The sequence below is a fragment of the Cetorhinus maximus genome, chromosome 20 (assembly GCF_964194155.1).
Source record: "Cetorhinus maximus chromosome 20, sCetMax3.hap1.1, whole genome shotgun sequence".
Taxonomy (NCBI): Eukaryota; Metazoa; Chordata; class Chondrichthyes; order Lamniformes; family Cetorhinidae; genus Cetorhinus; species Cetorhinus maximus.
In genome coordinates this window covers 8,612,965-8,629,263 of record NC_135898.1, presented here as the reverse complement: position 1 = coordinate 8,629,263, position 16,299 = coordinate 8,612,965, and the positions used below count along the sequence as shown (strand labels likewise).

Genomic DNA, 16,299 nt, shown 5'->3' with positions numbered 1-16,299 from the left:
ACCAACAGACTGTACCTCAGTTAATAAGGCAGGATAAATGGAGTACTGTTGCAAGTCAGCAATATTTGCAGATCCATCGTCCAGTCTTGTCTCTGTCTCTCTCTCTCGCTCTCTCTCCGGCTCCATGTAATTGACTCTTTGTGCTGTCCCTTTATGGGTACAATAGCGTAGAGCCTGTATTACTGAACTAGTAACCCAGAGGGCAGGCAGAGACACAAGTTCAAATTTCACTCCGGCATTTGGGAAATTTAAATTCAATTTAGAAACTCAGCTGGTTCGCTAATGTTGTTGAGGGAAGGAAACCTGCCATTCTTAGCTAGTCTGGCCTGTATGTGACTCCAGACCCACAGATATGTGTTTGATTCTGAAATACCTTTGCAAGCACTCAGTTCTCTCAGAAAGCACTGTTCAGCAACGTGGCTCCCCACCACCACCGTTTCAAGGACAATTCCAGCATGCTCACATCCCATTAATGAACGCAATAAAATATCTACAGGTCAGATTCATTTTGTGCTGAGCCTGGAGAGCTGGCAGAAAAGAAACTTGCATTGCATTAGCCTGGGTTGGAGTTGATCCCAGGTCCAGAAGTAAACAGCAAGCATGCACTGCCTCTGAGTGCTGTAATGCTGTAATAAGTTCCACGTGTCCTGCTAGAAAGTGATACCATGTGTGCCATTTCAACATTTACAAGTTCTGCCAAATTTTATTTCAGTAATTTTTCTGATACAGAGTTAAAGTATAGCATAGCTGTATTTCCCTTTGGCACTAATTGGGTTGCCATTTGGGCCTGTTGGCACAAACACTTTGTGCCCGCATGATAAAATCTATTCATGTGACCCATATTGAGGACTGCATAACCTTTCACTGAATTAGGAGCTTTACACAGGTTGTGTGTAGAGGATTGCCTATCAGGGGTTGTTGCTCCATAGAAAGCGATTTTTAACCTGAGTGTTGTTGCTGAGACACAAGTGGCTTATTCATGAATGATCACTTTGTGGATGTACTCTTCCTGGAAGCAGGCTTCAGCTTTTACTTGGATTGCAGCAGTTTTAAATAGATTAAGGGGCTGCAAGAGCGACTTGCAGGTCAATTTCCTGTCCTTAAAAACCCAGAATGAAAAAATACCTCAACAGCGACCTAGGGTTAGGTAACTGGCTCAAATCAGTAGGTCGGTCCAGTCAAAAAAAAACACGATAACAAATCTCCAGGTCTTCTAATTCTCCCAATAATTTGATATTTAAAGCAAATCAAATCTGGATTGCGTACATGTGGTGTCGCCGGACCATGAACTGCTGATCCTGAAGGGCTGGATACGCACCAAGTCACATTGAGTAATGCATCATACAACTCCCTCTGATGTGGATATCGTATCCTAATTTCTGTCTTATCTTTTCCCCCTACTTTTATTTAAAGGCAACTTCAGTTCCTTTATGCAGAAGGAAATCTTTGAGCAGCCCGAGTCTGTGCTGAACACAATGAGAGGAAGAGTCAACTTTGACGACTACACAGGTAACAAGAGTTAAGAGTAACTTTGCTGGTATTGTTTCAACTTCGTACTTCTCTGTGCAATTCTCCTGTCAGCTCTTTGCTCATGTATACGGAGATCTGGAGTCATATTAATCTACCGGTCCTCAGCTCCCTTATGCACAGTGGACACATGCCCACTTCTCCATAACATTTGCCTGAGGAGGAGGAGAGGAGGGAAGTATCTTGGTGTTGTTGCATTTGCTACACCAGGTGAACATAAATGGTTCTGCAACTGCCAACTTTGCTCGTTGTACATTTCATAGTTGACAATGCGCTGTGAAATAGTGAACACTTATGTCAAATTGCCTTGTCATATTCATCTGCATTCTTGTTAAACCTCAGCATTTCTGTTTTTTGGAGTGACTTGATGGCACAGACTTTGCCAGTTCAACCTTCCGTTATTCGTAAATGCTGAAGTTTCTAAAGTGTGATGAGTTACCAGCTTTTGTGAAAGGCCTGAACAACGATTCTTCACATGCAAGAGATTCTCCTGGTTTAGGCATACCTCTTGGATACCGTCTTAATGTGTCTCTCCAATAGTCTTGCTGGGGACAACATGCATCTCAGCTTTAAACGTGTCCCCACGCCCCTCCCGTCTTGTACTTAGTACATTTTATTTTATTGCACATTGGAGGAGCAGTCTGCAGTGTCAAATGGAAACCATGTGAGATTCCCATCTCCATGGAATCTCCCATCACTTGACTTTCAAACAACACCAGCATTTGGCCCTGGATTTAAACAACTTGGTAAACTGTTTAAGCATGACATTGAGTCCACTTGTATGCATAATCCGAGTGCTCTTACTGCCAATTCTTATTTAAGAAAAAAGCATGCTTTGACTCAGAATTCTTTGTTTTGTCTAATTTTTCTGCTTTCATAATTGATTCAGGTATGATTTTTCTTTGTCTTTTGAAAGAAGCTTCCTGAAAAAACTTCAGTGCTGCAAAGTTTGAAGGATAGTGATTGGTCATTATTTTAAAACTGTTAAGATCATGAAAGATGGGAGCAGATGTAGGCCATTCTGTCCACCTCAGCCTTGAATATCAATGATCCAGCCTCCACTGCTGCCTGTGGAAAGGAATCTCAAAGACAAACAGCCCTTTGAGAGAAGAAATTTCTCCTTGTCACATCTTAAATGGGAGACCCCCTTATCTTTACTCTGTGCCAGTTCATTCTAGATTCCCCCACAAGGGGAAACATCCTCTCAGCACCTACCCTGCCAAGCCCCTCTGACTCTTATATGTTTCATTAACATCACCTCTCATTCTTAGAAACTCCGATGAGTATAGGCCCATCCTGCCAAACCTTTCCTCATATGGCAACCCTTTCATCCCAGGAATCAATTCTGCCTATCATTTAACTGAGTAATGTGATTTTTGAATTTCAGTGCCAGTGTGATGCTCGGTATGTAGGCTGTACATCCCAAAGACTGGCAGATCTTACCAAACAGCACGTCCCTTCTGCTGTTCGCAGCAGGCAAGCTACAGACCAGACAGTACCCAACCAGCCCATGCTTACAAAACACAGTGTCCAACATGAGATGTGATTCCACAATTGGAAAACATTTGCTAAATAATCCTCAGTGTACTAAGAATTACGCTGAACACCAATTTAAGATTGTCAGTAGGGCTCACAGTGTGACGCTTTTGTGTGTACTGGAAGCTACATGTATTAATACACAGGTCACTGTTCTTTGCAGACACAACATGTACACACAGTGCGCCTGTTTTGGCTGAACAAAATAAGTGACGGCCATTCACGTGGTTCATTTCTCAGGGCAATGCCTTGACCAATCAGAGTCAAACTGCCTGGTTTAACTTTCAAACAATGCTTGGCAGTTAACTGTCAGTCACAATCAACTGGTGTAGTTATTGCTAATCAGAGTCCACTTGTAAACCAATCAGCACTCTTTTTTTCATACATTATAAAGTTGTTATTTTCCCTTACTTTGATATTCTTGCGGTGTCCTGATGAGTGCAAGACTAAAGGCTTCAACAAAATCTTTTTTTTTCAGCAATACTCAAGTTCCGTATTATCAAATGACGATTAACATAGAGGAACAGGAGCCCTTCAAGGCTATTTGGTGCCATTCAACGAAATCGTGACTGACATATGACTTAAGTCTATATACCTGCTTTTGACACCTTTGGTTCACAAAATCTATCAATCTCAGTTTTAATATTGTCAATTGATCCAGCATAAATTGCCACCTGCAGTAGAGTTTCCAATTCCTACCATCCTTTGTGTGAGGAAGTGCTTCCGAACTACATTTTTAGAAGTCCTGCCTCTAATTTTTACGCCATGCCTTCTGCTCCTGTACTCCTAACCAGTGGAACTAGTTTCTCTCTGTCGACCCCATCACTTCCCCTCGATATCTTAAGAACTTGGATCAAATCTTTTAAATTCCAGGAAGTGCAACCCGAGTTGGTGTAATCTTCAATCTAAAGTGTCTTCTTGTGTAAAGTCCATTCCAAATGTTGATTTCTGTTTGTGCTGTACTTGCTGAAAATCCTGTATTTCCCTCTGGGTTCTTTGAATGTGTGTGCTTGATCCTGATCTCATAGTTTAATACAGAATAAGAGTAATAAAGGGAAAAACTGCAATCGAAAATAACAGAAATGCTGAAGATAGCCAGTACCTGAAAAGTGGAAGGATTAATATTTTGGGTGGGATCCTCCATGGCATTGTGCATCATTAGGGACAAAGTCTTTTAAGAGGAACAAAACAAACAGGAGGTGGAACAAACATGCCTTTCACTGACCCGCCAGTGAATGCAGAGAGGAGCAACAAGGTTTTAAAAAGACAAAAACTTAAGCTGTGCAGTGTGGAACAAAGCGAGGATGTGGATGATGAGGTGGGGGGGAGTGGGTGAAATGACGGTGAAATGGACTTCAGAATTATTCAACAAAATTGATGAATTGAGCCCAGAGTATTATCTTATTGGCCAGACCAGACTTGGGGAAAAATAACCTTTATTCCAATGAAATGCTCTCGCAGCTAGGAGCCTGAAAGATGTTCAGGCAGATCCATTTGCAATCATGTCCTGCTATTTGAGTTGAAAGGAGCAGGGACAGGCTCAGTGGGCGACTTGGCCTTTTGTTGTCTTATGAGAGGATTTTTTTTTTGCAGGTAATAATTATTGTGCCTAATACATAAGTAAAAGCAAGTGACTCGTGTTGGTTTCTCCTTTCACAGTGATCCTCGGTGGCTTACAGGATCATATCAAGGAGATTCTGAGATGCAGACGTTTGATCCTCATCGCCTGTGGGACAAGTTTTCATGCTGGTGTTGCTGTAGGTTCATTTTAAATGATATATAAGCGCAAATTATAGATTGACCTCGCCTGTGTTGGAAGGTGTGACAGGATCACAATTTAGGAATGGTGTTTTTAAAAAACAAAAAAAAAAAAATGTTTTGCTACCTTGGTCTCAGCCCAGACATGGTTAATTTTGCTGTCAGCAGCTTGCAACCTGTATCACAAGAATTCTTCCCTCACCTGGATCGGTGGGAAAATAGACAATGTGGTCCATTGCTGAGCCAGATGGAGCAGGAAAATCATAGCTTCCCTCTCCATTCTGTGGTGAGTTAGTTGATGTCAGCTTGGGTGTTGGAGATAGTTGCAGTACATTGTTGACCACACCATTCTTGTAAAAAGAAATTCTATTTATGAGGTATCTTACTGCATCTTCAAATCAGCCCAAAGTGATGCGACAATAAAGCAAACAGTGAGGAAGCGTTTAGTTTTTCAGCAATGTCATGTCTGTCATTTTATTGTTGTGCATTTATTTAATACAATCTTCTTCAATTTAAATTGATTCCATAAGCACTGTAACTTTCCTCCACTCTGACACCAGTTTTCTGAGCTCCGTGTTCTCTCATATAAAAATCCTACACACCGACCAACATTAATTTTGCAACATTGTCCAGGCTTCTTGTTGCCCTGCCCCCGCCTCCCCAGCGGCCCCCCCCCTCCCCCAAGTTCAAGGCTTCTGTTGATTTCCTTCCACAGTTTTCCCTCATTGCCATGATCCTCCTCCTTGCAAGTGCCAACCCTCTCCTTTAAACTCGGCTACTGCTCATGTTCCGCTCAACTGCACTCCCACCCTTCAGTCATTAGAGCTTGCTCTACGTTTTTTTCCCCCCAAAACCACTCAGATCTGCTGCCCCTCTGTCTCCTCTTTCAAAGTACTCTTTAAAAATCCCATTTCTACATCCGTGCCTTTGTTTTGCGGGGTCACGCGATCTTTCCAGCCTGACAATGCTGTCCTCCCTGCTCCTCCAAATGAGCAGTGTCACAGCAATGTGAACAGTAACAAGTGCAATTAGCAGGTGAGCCTGCAGCTAGTATTAGTCTTTTCTCCTTATTGCTGAGATTTCCTGCCCCCATCTTGCAAGTTTTGCACCTCGAGCTACCTGATTACTCGGTTGACCAATCATGCCACTGTCAGCTGTTCACACAGGAGGAAAATCCTGTGCATCAAAACATAGATGACATATCTTAAAGGAATGATACACATCCACTAATTGTTAATCTGAAGGGAGTCCAGGTGACCAGGTGTTTTCCCTCTCTGAGCTCAGTCGGGCTGACAAAAGCCTGCCTGAACCACACTCAGATACTGTTCCTGGAGAGTTAACTGAAAACATCTTCACTTTTGACGTCTTCAGCTAAACAAAGCCAACAGATAGTCCCTGATGGGGATTGCAGTCGAAAGCACCACCCAGTGAATCACTCATTTCCCAACAGATCCACATTGGTTTTAGTTCGGCTAACTGGGCGCACTGAGTCAGAAGGCTGTGGGTTGAAGCCTTAATCATGACTTGAGCACATAATTGAGGCTGATGCTTCACTGTGGTACTGAGCAGTACTCTTTTTCAGGTTAGTCATTAGCCTGGGGGTCCAGCTGCCTGTTCAGGTGGATGTACAAGAGCTGATGGCACTCTCGGACGATCAAGTCTCATGGCCAGCCTATCAGGTCATCTTTTGTCTTGTTTGTCGTGGTTCATCCTGTGCAAATTGGTTGTTGCTGTTTACTGGCATAATAGTAATGACTGTAATTCGTAAAGCCATTAAATGTCGTGTGCTTCTGGGTCTGGTGAGGTATTATGCAAAAACAAGATAATTGGTTCTTTCTGTTTGTTGGTCTGAACATAGACTTTCTGTGGTGATTAAATCACTCACTCTGCCCACCAATGGCTCTGTCAGCAGCTGAGAAATGATGATTCCCACTCTGAAACGTGTGTTGTGCTCACTGCACGATCTTCACATGAGACAGTAGATATTTTTTGAGAGGCTTTTTTCTGTCTCTTAACTCCTTAACAGAGATCGATAGGGAAGATCAGTTGCTGCCTTCGATGAATTCTTGTTAGTGCTAAGTGCAACTTCTGAAACCTTGGGCATGCCCCTATGTCTGCTTTAACTCTCCGTTTTGGTTGCTACAGTGATTGTCTCTGGGAATCTTGTTACTCTTCTCCAGGTTACAAAAGATTGAACCTTTGTCTACTATGCTCTGGAGCTCTTTGGTTTTAGCTGGCTGGAGTACAGCCTAGACATCTAGCAAAAGTTGGACAACAGCTTCAAAAAAAGTCTCTCTGTTCATAGAAATGAACCTGTTCAAATGGGCATTGGAGATCCATGTAGCTACTTCTGTTGAAGGGGTTCTCCCATTGCTCTGCCAGCAGTTGTCCCTCACCAAATGGCACCCAAATAAACCTGATTTAGTTGATTTTTTTTTTTGACTTATTGCTGTTTGTGAGACCTTGTCACCACAGAACAGTTAGCTGCAGAATGACATTCACTACATGCCAAAAGAAAATCATTTTTGGTGCTGTCAGCGGTTGAGAAATGACGACTCTTGCGCTATGTGACACATCTTGTGCTGACTGCGCTATCTTAAGATATTTTTTTCCATTAACTCCAGAGATCAATAGAAAAGATGAGTTGTTGTCTTGGATATATTCTTGTTATAGATAATGTGTTACTTTTGAAACCTTAGGTGTACCCCACATGCCTGCTTTGACCCTTCAGTTTGGTTACTGCAGCTCTACAGATACATGTCACCTGTGTTCGGCTCCATATGAGACTCCCCCCACACTTAATCTTGCCTCATCAGTTGTATCCTTCTATCCTTGTGCACATACCTGGCTTCCCCTTAAATGATCTAAACTATGTGTCTCAACTACTCCTTGCAATGTTGAGTTCCATATTCTTATCACTCTCTAATTAAAGAAGTTTCTCCTGATTTGCTTAACAGATTTATTAGTGATGATCTTATATTTATGGTGTCTAGATCTGGTCTCATCTGCAGTGAAGGCATTTTCTCTATAAAAGCCTTTTCATAACCTTCAGGACAATCAGGTTGCCTGTCACCCTTATTGAAAAACAATACAGTATGGATGTTGGAAATCTGATTTATAAACAAAGTGCTTGAAATGCTCAGCATCTGTGGAGAAAGAAACAGAGTTAAGATTTCAAATCCTCTTCTGAGTATTGCCAGTACAGTATTCCCTATCATCTCGAGAGAAGAAAATGAAACAGTGAGAAATGTTGCTCATAAAATGGGGCAAAATATAAATGTGCCTTTCTAGTTTTCATCTTATACCCTGTTGTTAACATTGACTGAGAGTTGAGGGAACTGCTTATCCCTGTTTGAGGTGGATTTGAGTGACAAACTGATCAAGCACTCGGAACCTTCCTTCATCCCACCCAGCTGCCAAAACAACTGTATTTATTCAGTACAGAAACTCCAGTACTTACTATGTTTGCTTGTGGGTTTGCAGACTCGACAGGTTCTTGAAGAACTTACAGAACTGCCCGTCATGGTTGAACTTGCTAGTGACTTTTTGGACCGAAACACCCCCGTCTTTAGAGATGATGTCTGTTTCTTCCTCAGCCAATCAGGTACTTAATAAAGATAAAAGCTGTAAATTCCAGAGAGATTTTTTTTCTGACATTATGAAAATTATTTTGCTGTAAATTGCTGTATAAGCTCAGTGAAGTAGATATGGCTGCGAATGTTCTAAGTTGGCTTGTCAGTTCAATCCTTTCTGAAATCCTCTGCCCAATTGATTTTAAGCACTATGGCAGCAAAAAATCACAGAGCGAGGCCTTCCAGCCCATTGTGTCTGTGGCAGCTCTCTGCAAGAACAACTCGTCTCATCCCAGGGCACCCCCCCGCCCACCATTTCCCCATACCGTTGCAGAATTTTTTCTCTTCATGTTATCATCAAATTCTCTCCTCAGGCCTCTATAAATCTGCCTCCGCTACACACTCAGGCTCCGGATATGAACCACTCACTGTGTAAAAAATGTTTTTCCTCGTGTTGCTGTTTTTGTCCATCACCTTAATTGGATAAACCTCAAATCACCTTAAAGCATTGAAAGGTAGAGTTTGGATTTGTGGCTGTACACTTCCTCCATTTGATTAATTCCCTTTCTGATGGAATGCAGGCAGCAGGCATTTTCCCAAAAGGAGGATGGGAAGAGTGACTTGTCTCTCTCAAGCTGATCTGGGTGTCATTTACAGAAGCCCAGTTGCTCATTCCCTGGGGCCATGCAGATTTTGGGTAGTGGGCGTAATTCTCAATCCAGGTGTGTTTTTCTGCATGTGGAGCATTTTGCATCCATATCTGGCGGAACTTTTGGGACGGGGTGGGGACAGGGCTTGCGTGGAAAGCTTCTGTTTTTGCGTGCAAGAAGAAAAATTGAAGGAAATTAAATGCTCGGTTACAGTCAGGGATTCAACGCAGTTTGGCCCAGATCACAGTTGACATTGTTTGGAGATGGCAAGGAACATAAGCATCAGCCAGTCATAGGGGTTAGCAGGGATGGTGGAGCACAATGTAAACCTTTTTGGCAAAGGTGAAGTTAAAGTTTTAGAAGTGTTGACAATGCCTACCCTTGAAATACAACTTGCCGGGCATGCTGTTTGACTTGGCAGAGTACCTTTGTTTAAAAAAAAATGGTGCTTTGGAATTCTATTGAGTGCAGCTTAGCTTGCATGTGCATCACATATTCCTATGAAATTCCCCATGCCCTGTACTTCAATACAGGCATCAACCTGTGTGGAATAAGTGTGCTAATGTCTCAGTTCTAATCCACACAGAAAAGTTTAAACCAATTGCATTCAGCATTGCTAAGCACACAGTATAAGAATAGGAGTAGGCCATTCAACCCCTTCAGCTTCCATATCATGGCTGATGTGTATTCTAACGCTATCTGTCCACCTTGGTTCATAACCCTTCACACCCTTGTTGAACAAAAATCTAGCAATCTGAGCTTTGAAATTTTCAATTCAATGTTCCACGTTTCCACAACTTTTCTTGTTAAGCAGCGCTTTCATATATCACCCTTTGAATGGCCTGGTTCCAAGTGTTCTGGGCTGTCTCGAAAGAAGAACTAGTTTCCCTATATCTACCCCAATTTGATCTCTTGCTCATATTGGAATCCTCTCAATTAGATCAACCCCTGCCCCAACCTTCATAAGTCAAGGTAATACAAGCCAAGCTTGTGCAACCAGTGCTCATAATTTAACTCTGGCTTTAAGCCCTGGCATTGTTCTCATAAATCTGCATTATACCCCTTTCAAGGCCAGTTTATGTTTCCTGAGGTTAGTGCTCAAAACTGAACATTATTCTCCAGTTGGAAGAATGGACAGGAGCGCTGCCAAGCCCCAACAACATCATCACATCAGAATTTGACCTCCTGGTTCACTTGATCACAAGCCCTGCCCATGACATATGATACAAGAATTCTGTGAAAAATGGGTGGAAGATTTCATTGTGGTTTGTTTGGCACCCTCATTCCATTTGTTTGTTTATTTCCAGGGGAAACAGCCGACACTCTGATGGCGCTAAGGTACTGCAAGGAGCGGGGGGCCCTGACTGTGGGCATTACAAACACAGTTGGTAGCTCCATCTCTCGTGAGACAGACTGTGGTGTCCACATCAATGCTGGGCCTGAAATTGGAGTTGCCAGCACAAAGGCAAGTCCTTACCATTATAATACTCCCCTTATAAACATTGCTGCAGCTGGTAGTTTTAATGTGATTTTTCTGTGTGTCTGGATTTCCCTTGAACTGGGCAATTGGTTCATTCTTTTGCATGGTATGCTTATTGGATCAAGGGCTTGCCGTCAGGGGAGGAAGGGCTATCTCTGACTTGTCACTTGACACCTGGAAACGATAAGCATTGAGCCTGCACACAAACACATGGAGGCTCTTGGTGATTTTCTCCTTTTTCTGCTGACGCTGCTGCTTTCTGCTGGGACCCTCAGTGCCTCTGACCCTAGAAGCATTCTTCAGGCGTGAGGTTAGAGAGCAGTATATTTGCCTGTGCAGCTCATCCCAGCTGAGCCTGATCCTCTCCTCGGCCAACTCTGCGGTCATATCCATCCCAGCCAGTTGCCTCTGGAAAGATGAATTGCGCTTTGCCAAACTTTCCTGCTTGCAGTTTTGCTGTTAATTGTCAGCTTAACTTTCCTGCTTTTTATATGCCTGAGAGATATTCACTCTTGACCAATTTTACGGCATGGTGCGCGGTGGTACGAGCACAGCCTCCGCTTGTCGTTGATGTGCCATACATCTTAGTGCATTGCCAGCATTCACTTTTTCCACAAAGTGGCAGATTTTAAGGGGCCCCCATCTCGCGACTAATTTAACATTCAGAAAGCGTGAATAGGAGTACAAGAGTGGGGTTTTGTAAACTTGTACAATCACAGCCTCTGTGCCAGATAGCCTGGTTCGGTTTCCTGTTTGCTATTCCCACCATCACCCGACCACCCCCCCCCGCCCCCGCAATGCCTGTGTGATATGTCATTGACGTGGTCTCCCTGCCTCTCCTAAACTTGATTGACTGCTTGTTTGTACTGGAGATCTGCTTCTGTTTAGCTCAGATGGTGAGAAATGATGTCAGCAAGCCACATGTTTCTTCGTTAAAACGACTCCAAGCCTTGACTGTTCCCCTGAGAATGTGATCATGGAAAACAACTGGAGTGTGTCAGGGCCTGGGGGTCAGGGGGAACATAGGTGGCGGTTGATTCGGTCTTTTTCACTCTGTTTCTACATTGGCACCAGTTCTTCATGGATGCACCGCCCTTGTGCTGTATGTAAACCTGGTAGGTATCACTCAATACCTTCAGAAAGCTGCAATTAGAGAAGTGCGTAAGGGAAGTGAGCAATTCCCTTAGCCCCCTTTAATGGCCCATGGCTGAAATTAATCTTAAGCTCTGGCTATGCCACTGATTTTGCTGCTGTGATGTGACTCAGTTGAAGGATTTGTGTTTTATTTTATTCTTAGTCTTCAATATGTTCACTCATTGTGTAATTAAATGGTTTGACACTGCTGTAATTCCTGAGGTTGCCGGCTGCATCCCGAGGGCAAGGCAGTGAAGTACTGTAGTGTAGCCTGCAGGGTTAGCCTTGACCTTAGACTGGGCTTTATAGCCCACACAGCCCATGCCTATGAAAATCTGATTGCTTGATGTTGCTTTCTTTCACAATTATAACCATTCCATTTGGCCATTCTGAAAATTACAGCTCCACTGTGGTAGACTATTGCATGGAAGCTCCTACACATGCACACGCGCACCCCTGGCCATTGATCCGTTGTTTCAGTTGTTGGCGCCACTTGGCTCCCTTCTGCTCAGCTGTTGCAGCTGTTGTTTTTTTCATCTAAGGTTCACCTTTTATGCTTCGTATACAATATGCTGGAAATACTCAGCAGACCAGACACATTCTTTGCAGCAAGAAACAGAGTTAAAGTTTCAGGTCCCTGACCTCCAATCCATTGATCAGGAAACATGGGTGCCATTTTTCCCTTTCACTGTGCTGCTTAAAGAGAGAGAGAGAGAGGATTGAGCCTGGGACTTGCTTGCTCTGGAAGCATGATAAATTTTCTCGGAGAGCTGCTGTGAAACTGCATCTTCTGACGCATCTTTCTCGCCAGGTGAAACAGCCCCAAGTTTGGATTCTCTGTCCTGTTATGAGGCGTATGCTGAGCCTGAGATGAGATTAATCCTATTGATGCATTATTGACACGTTGCTGAACATGTGCTCATGTGACCTGAGCACAGTCAGTTTTCTTGCAATCTTCCAGAACCCCTCCAAGACCAGCTTCCTTTTTTCTGTGATCTCTGAGACACCTTCAAAGTATTTGAATTTAGCTAGTAACTTCCTCCCTTCTGTTTTCACTCAGGCTTACACCAGCCAGTTTGTTTCTCTGGTGATGTTTGCGCTCCTGATGTGTGAAGATAGAATTTCCATGCAGGAGAGGAGAAAGGAGATTATACGAGGTTTGAAGGCATTACCAGGTAAGCCAGGGGACCTTTAATGGTGCAAAGTAAATTATATGTAACTTTGTCTGAAAACAAAACTCTCTTTGGAACTTCAAACAGGAAGAAGAAAGGAAGAAATAAAAAACAGAAAATACTGGAAGAAAGAAAGACTTGCGTTTCTAAAATGCCTTCCACAGCCTTCAGATGCAATGTTGTAATCATTTTTGTAATGTTAGAAATCTTAGAAATAGTACGTTTGCATCCACCCAAATGGGCAGATGGAGCCTCACTTATCCTAGCCTCATCTTGCACTGCACTGAAGTGTGAGCCTAGATTTTTGTGCTCAAGTCCTGGAGTAGGACTTGAACCTGCAACCTTCTGGCACAAGAGGCAAGAGTGCTATCAACTGAGCCACAGCTGACACAATAAATGACATAAATTTCCAGCTCTTATTCTGCTTTCATCTCTTTTACTTGCCTGAATAAGCAGACTTTCCTCTGGAATAATTTCCAGGGTTTGCTAATATTTTCGTCACAAATATCAAGTGAGCTGCATTTAAATACACACGGTCTGACACAGAAACGGTGATTAAGGGCATCGTGCATCAAAGGAGGCAATGTCTGAAATAAGGCAACCTTTTGTCACCCTGAGAGCATTTACATGAGAATCGCAGTTGTCCATACTTCCAGTGCACTATGGTGGAATTGTGTTATCTGTTCTGTGCAAAATGATCCCTCTGGGGATCATTTCTGGGGAAAAAAGAGAAGCCCAAACAGCCCATCGAACCCACTCCATTATTTAAAATGATGACACCTGAACTGCTATATCAATCCACTTTCCTGCCCTATTCCACATCCCTTCTTTTACCGTTAGTGTCCAAAAATTTATTGATCTGAGTCTTGAATATGCTCTCCCCCAATGGATGCTCAGTCGTTGAGAATTGCAAAGATTGATACCCCTTCAAAGCAAGAAATTTCTCGTTGGCTCAGTGCTAAATGGCCGATCTCTTATCGTGAGACTATGACCCCAAATTCTGGACTCTCCATTCAGAAGAAATAGCATCTCTAACCTCTGAGCATTTTACACATTTCACTGAGATCATGTCTCACTCTTAAGTTCATTATATTCAGTTTCTCCTCGTAAGATGGCCCTCTCATCCCAGCAATGTGCTCCCCACTTTCCCAAAGCCTTTTATGCCATCGTCAGTCTGTGGTCAGAGACCAGAGGGGTGACTAGGAGGTGGTGAATTTGAAGAGAGAGAGAGAAGGAAACACCAATTAGAAATCCTAAACAGCAACAGCAAATGCTGGAAACGCATCATGGAACTGAACAACAAAAAGGTTTGCATTTCAGGAGGAATCTGGACAGTGGGGGGGGTAAGAGAACTTGTAAAGAACTGATTGAGTGTGACAGGGAAAACAGGTCCGTCCATTTGCAGCTTCCTGCAAGTTAGCGTTTTTATTTTATTTCCAATTCCTCACACTCGGTTTGTTTTTATGATTAAACCATGTCCTCGGCTGATGACTGCTGCCATGTAAGGCACAGCAGATATGAAGTGCATGTGCTTTCTGCACATGTGCTGTTAACACCTGCTGGGCTCAGACCCGTGTTGAAGTTGCCTGCCAGTGCTCAGTATATATTGATGTAAAGATGCAACAGTGCTGGGACCATCTGTCTCAGCAAGTCTGTGCTGACCAGAGAAAATTTTGCAGAACGGTTCTCTCATTTTACTACTGTTGTCTCTGCAACAGCCAGACAAATTCCTTCCCCGTCTGCTTGCATTTTTGGCCAGGTTGAAAGTAATGAAAAGCTGAATTTTGATTTCTCAAATTTCCCGGAGTGAGTTGTTGAAGGGAGCACATGTCCTATTTTCAGAGGGCATTGTAACTGAGCCATAAAAGGCAAATTCTTTGGTTTAATCAATGATTTTATCTCTCTCGCTCTCTCTCTCTCAGACCTCATCAAAGAGATCTTAACTTTGGACGAGGAGATCCAGAATTTGGCAAGAGAACTATACCAACAGAAATCGGTTCTCATCATGGGCCGTGGTTATCACTATGCCACCTGCCTGGAGGGGGCACTGGTGAGTTGCATGATCTTACTTGGCCACATCTCCTGAGTGGGAATGAGAGTCTCTGTGGATCAGACTAAACGTTGGAATACAAGCTACACAGACTCGCTGTCATAGAGCAGGCACCCCAATGCAGCCTCACTAAAGTTCCCCTTAAAATGCTTTGCATCTATATAATGACATTTGACAGATACTAGTGTTTCACAGCCCTTTAATTTACAAGTTTTTAAAGGTGGATGGTTATAAAAGGAGGCCAGACAATCCAGCTGGCTAATAACTAGTCTCTTCATAATCATCCACATCTGGAGCCAGATATTTCGGCCACTCCAGAGAGATTCAATTAAGGACCGTTTCTCACTCATGTCTGGAAAATTGTCTTTTGAAAAGAACACCCTTTCTTTTCAAATAAATTGGATTTTTGCCAGTTTTAAGTCTCATTACTGCCTTTGCACAGCTAAGAGGCCAGTCCTCCTGTTCCGTTTGCCACTGCAAGCTGTAATATAACACAGTGCGCAAGGGAACATGAAGATAGCTTCCTTCCGTTTGTCCCTCCCTGTCCGTCACCTGTAACTCGTGCTAAGTAGTTGCACTGGCCATTCCCTGTCACTGCCCAGCACAGTGCTTCAATAGCTATTTGACTGATGGAGGAGGTAGGGGAAAGCAATGAACCATCACCTGGATAGGACGATAGAAATCATCACACACACGCAAATTATTTGGCCCATCCAGCTATGTCGGTGCTATTTCTTTAACTCTAATCCTGTTTTCCCTGCCCTTTTCCCAGCCCCTTTTCATATTCTTCCATTCAGTTCCCTTTTGGAATGGTGTCATTTTTCAGTGGGAGGTAAGGTGGTTTTCACTGAGGCACTGTTTGAGGATGGTGGAACTTGTTGGCCTTCGTCCAGAATTATTTGTACGACACCATGTTTCGGAATTGTTTAGATGTTGATGTGCCAGAGTTCAGTCAAGGCCACAGCAGGGAAAACACAGTATTCTACGACACAATGAAAGCTATTCTTCTCTCCACAAATAGACTTGTTATAATTTAGTTATATAGTCACATAGAGAGAAAAAAAAAATCAAAGCTGTTTGTGGTTTCAAAAATGAAGTTGTCGATTGCAGATTTCTCACCGGGTGGATTAAATATGTTTCGCTGCCCGCCCCCTGCTGGGTTGTTATGCAGTTTGTGGCAGAGGAGCAAAGCTTTGTCACAGTGCTGGATCTGCCAGCTAGAATCCAGTGAAAGAGCGTGTACAATGAGCGCATTGTTTGAGATCTGCCTGCGGATGTTGAGGGAGGAATGGATCCCACAACAAGGGTGGAAATGTCAGAGTACTTGGCATTGGTCATAACAAAAACTGGGTCTCCAGCTTCACAAAGGGGACTTGTGCAGGCAATTATAACTGAGCAAACAGCATGGCACTCGATGATG

General features: G+C 43.2%; 1 protein-coding gene across 2 annotated transcripts in view; it reads left to right on the top strand.

The window, feature by feature from the left end:
- Positions 1-16,299, top strand: part of LOC144694827 (glutamine--fructose-6-phosphate aminotransferase [isomerizing] 1) — a 75,366-nt gene that overhangs the window by 47,801 nt on the left and 11,266 nt on the right. For both annotated transcript variants that reach the window (XM_078565441.1, XM_078565440.1), the window contains 6 exons: positions 1,414-1,509; positions 4,723-4,820; positions 8,305-8,425; positions 10,351-10,508; positions 12,718-12,832; positions 14,752-14,879. In XM_078565441.1, coding sequence (XP_078421567.1) covers positions 1,414-1,509; positions 4,723-4,820; positions 8,305-8,425; positions 10,351-10,508; positions 12,718-12,832; positions 14,752-14,879 — 716 coding nt within the window. The remainder of the gene's footprint in view (positions 1-1,413; positions 1,510-4,722; positions 4,821-8,304; positions 8,426-10,350; positions 10,509-12,717; positions 12,833-14,751; positions 14,880-16,299) is intronic.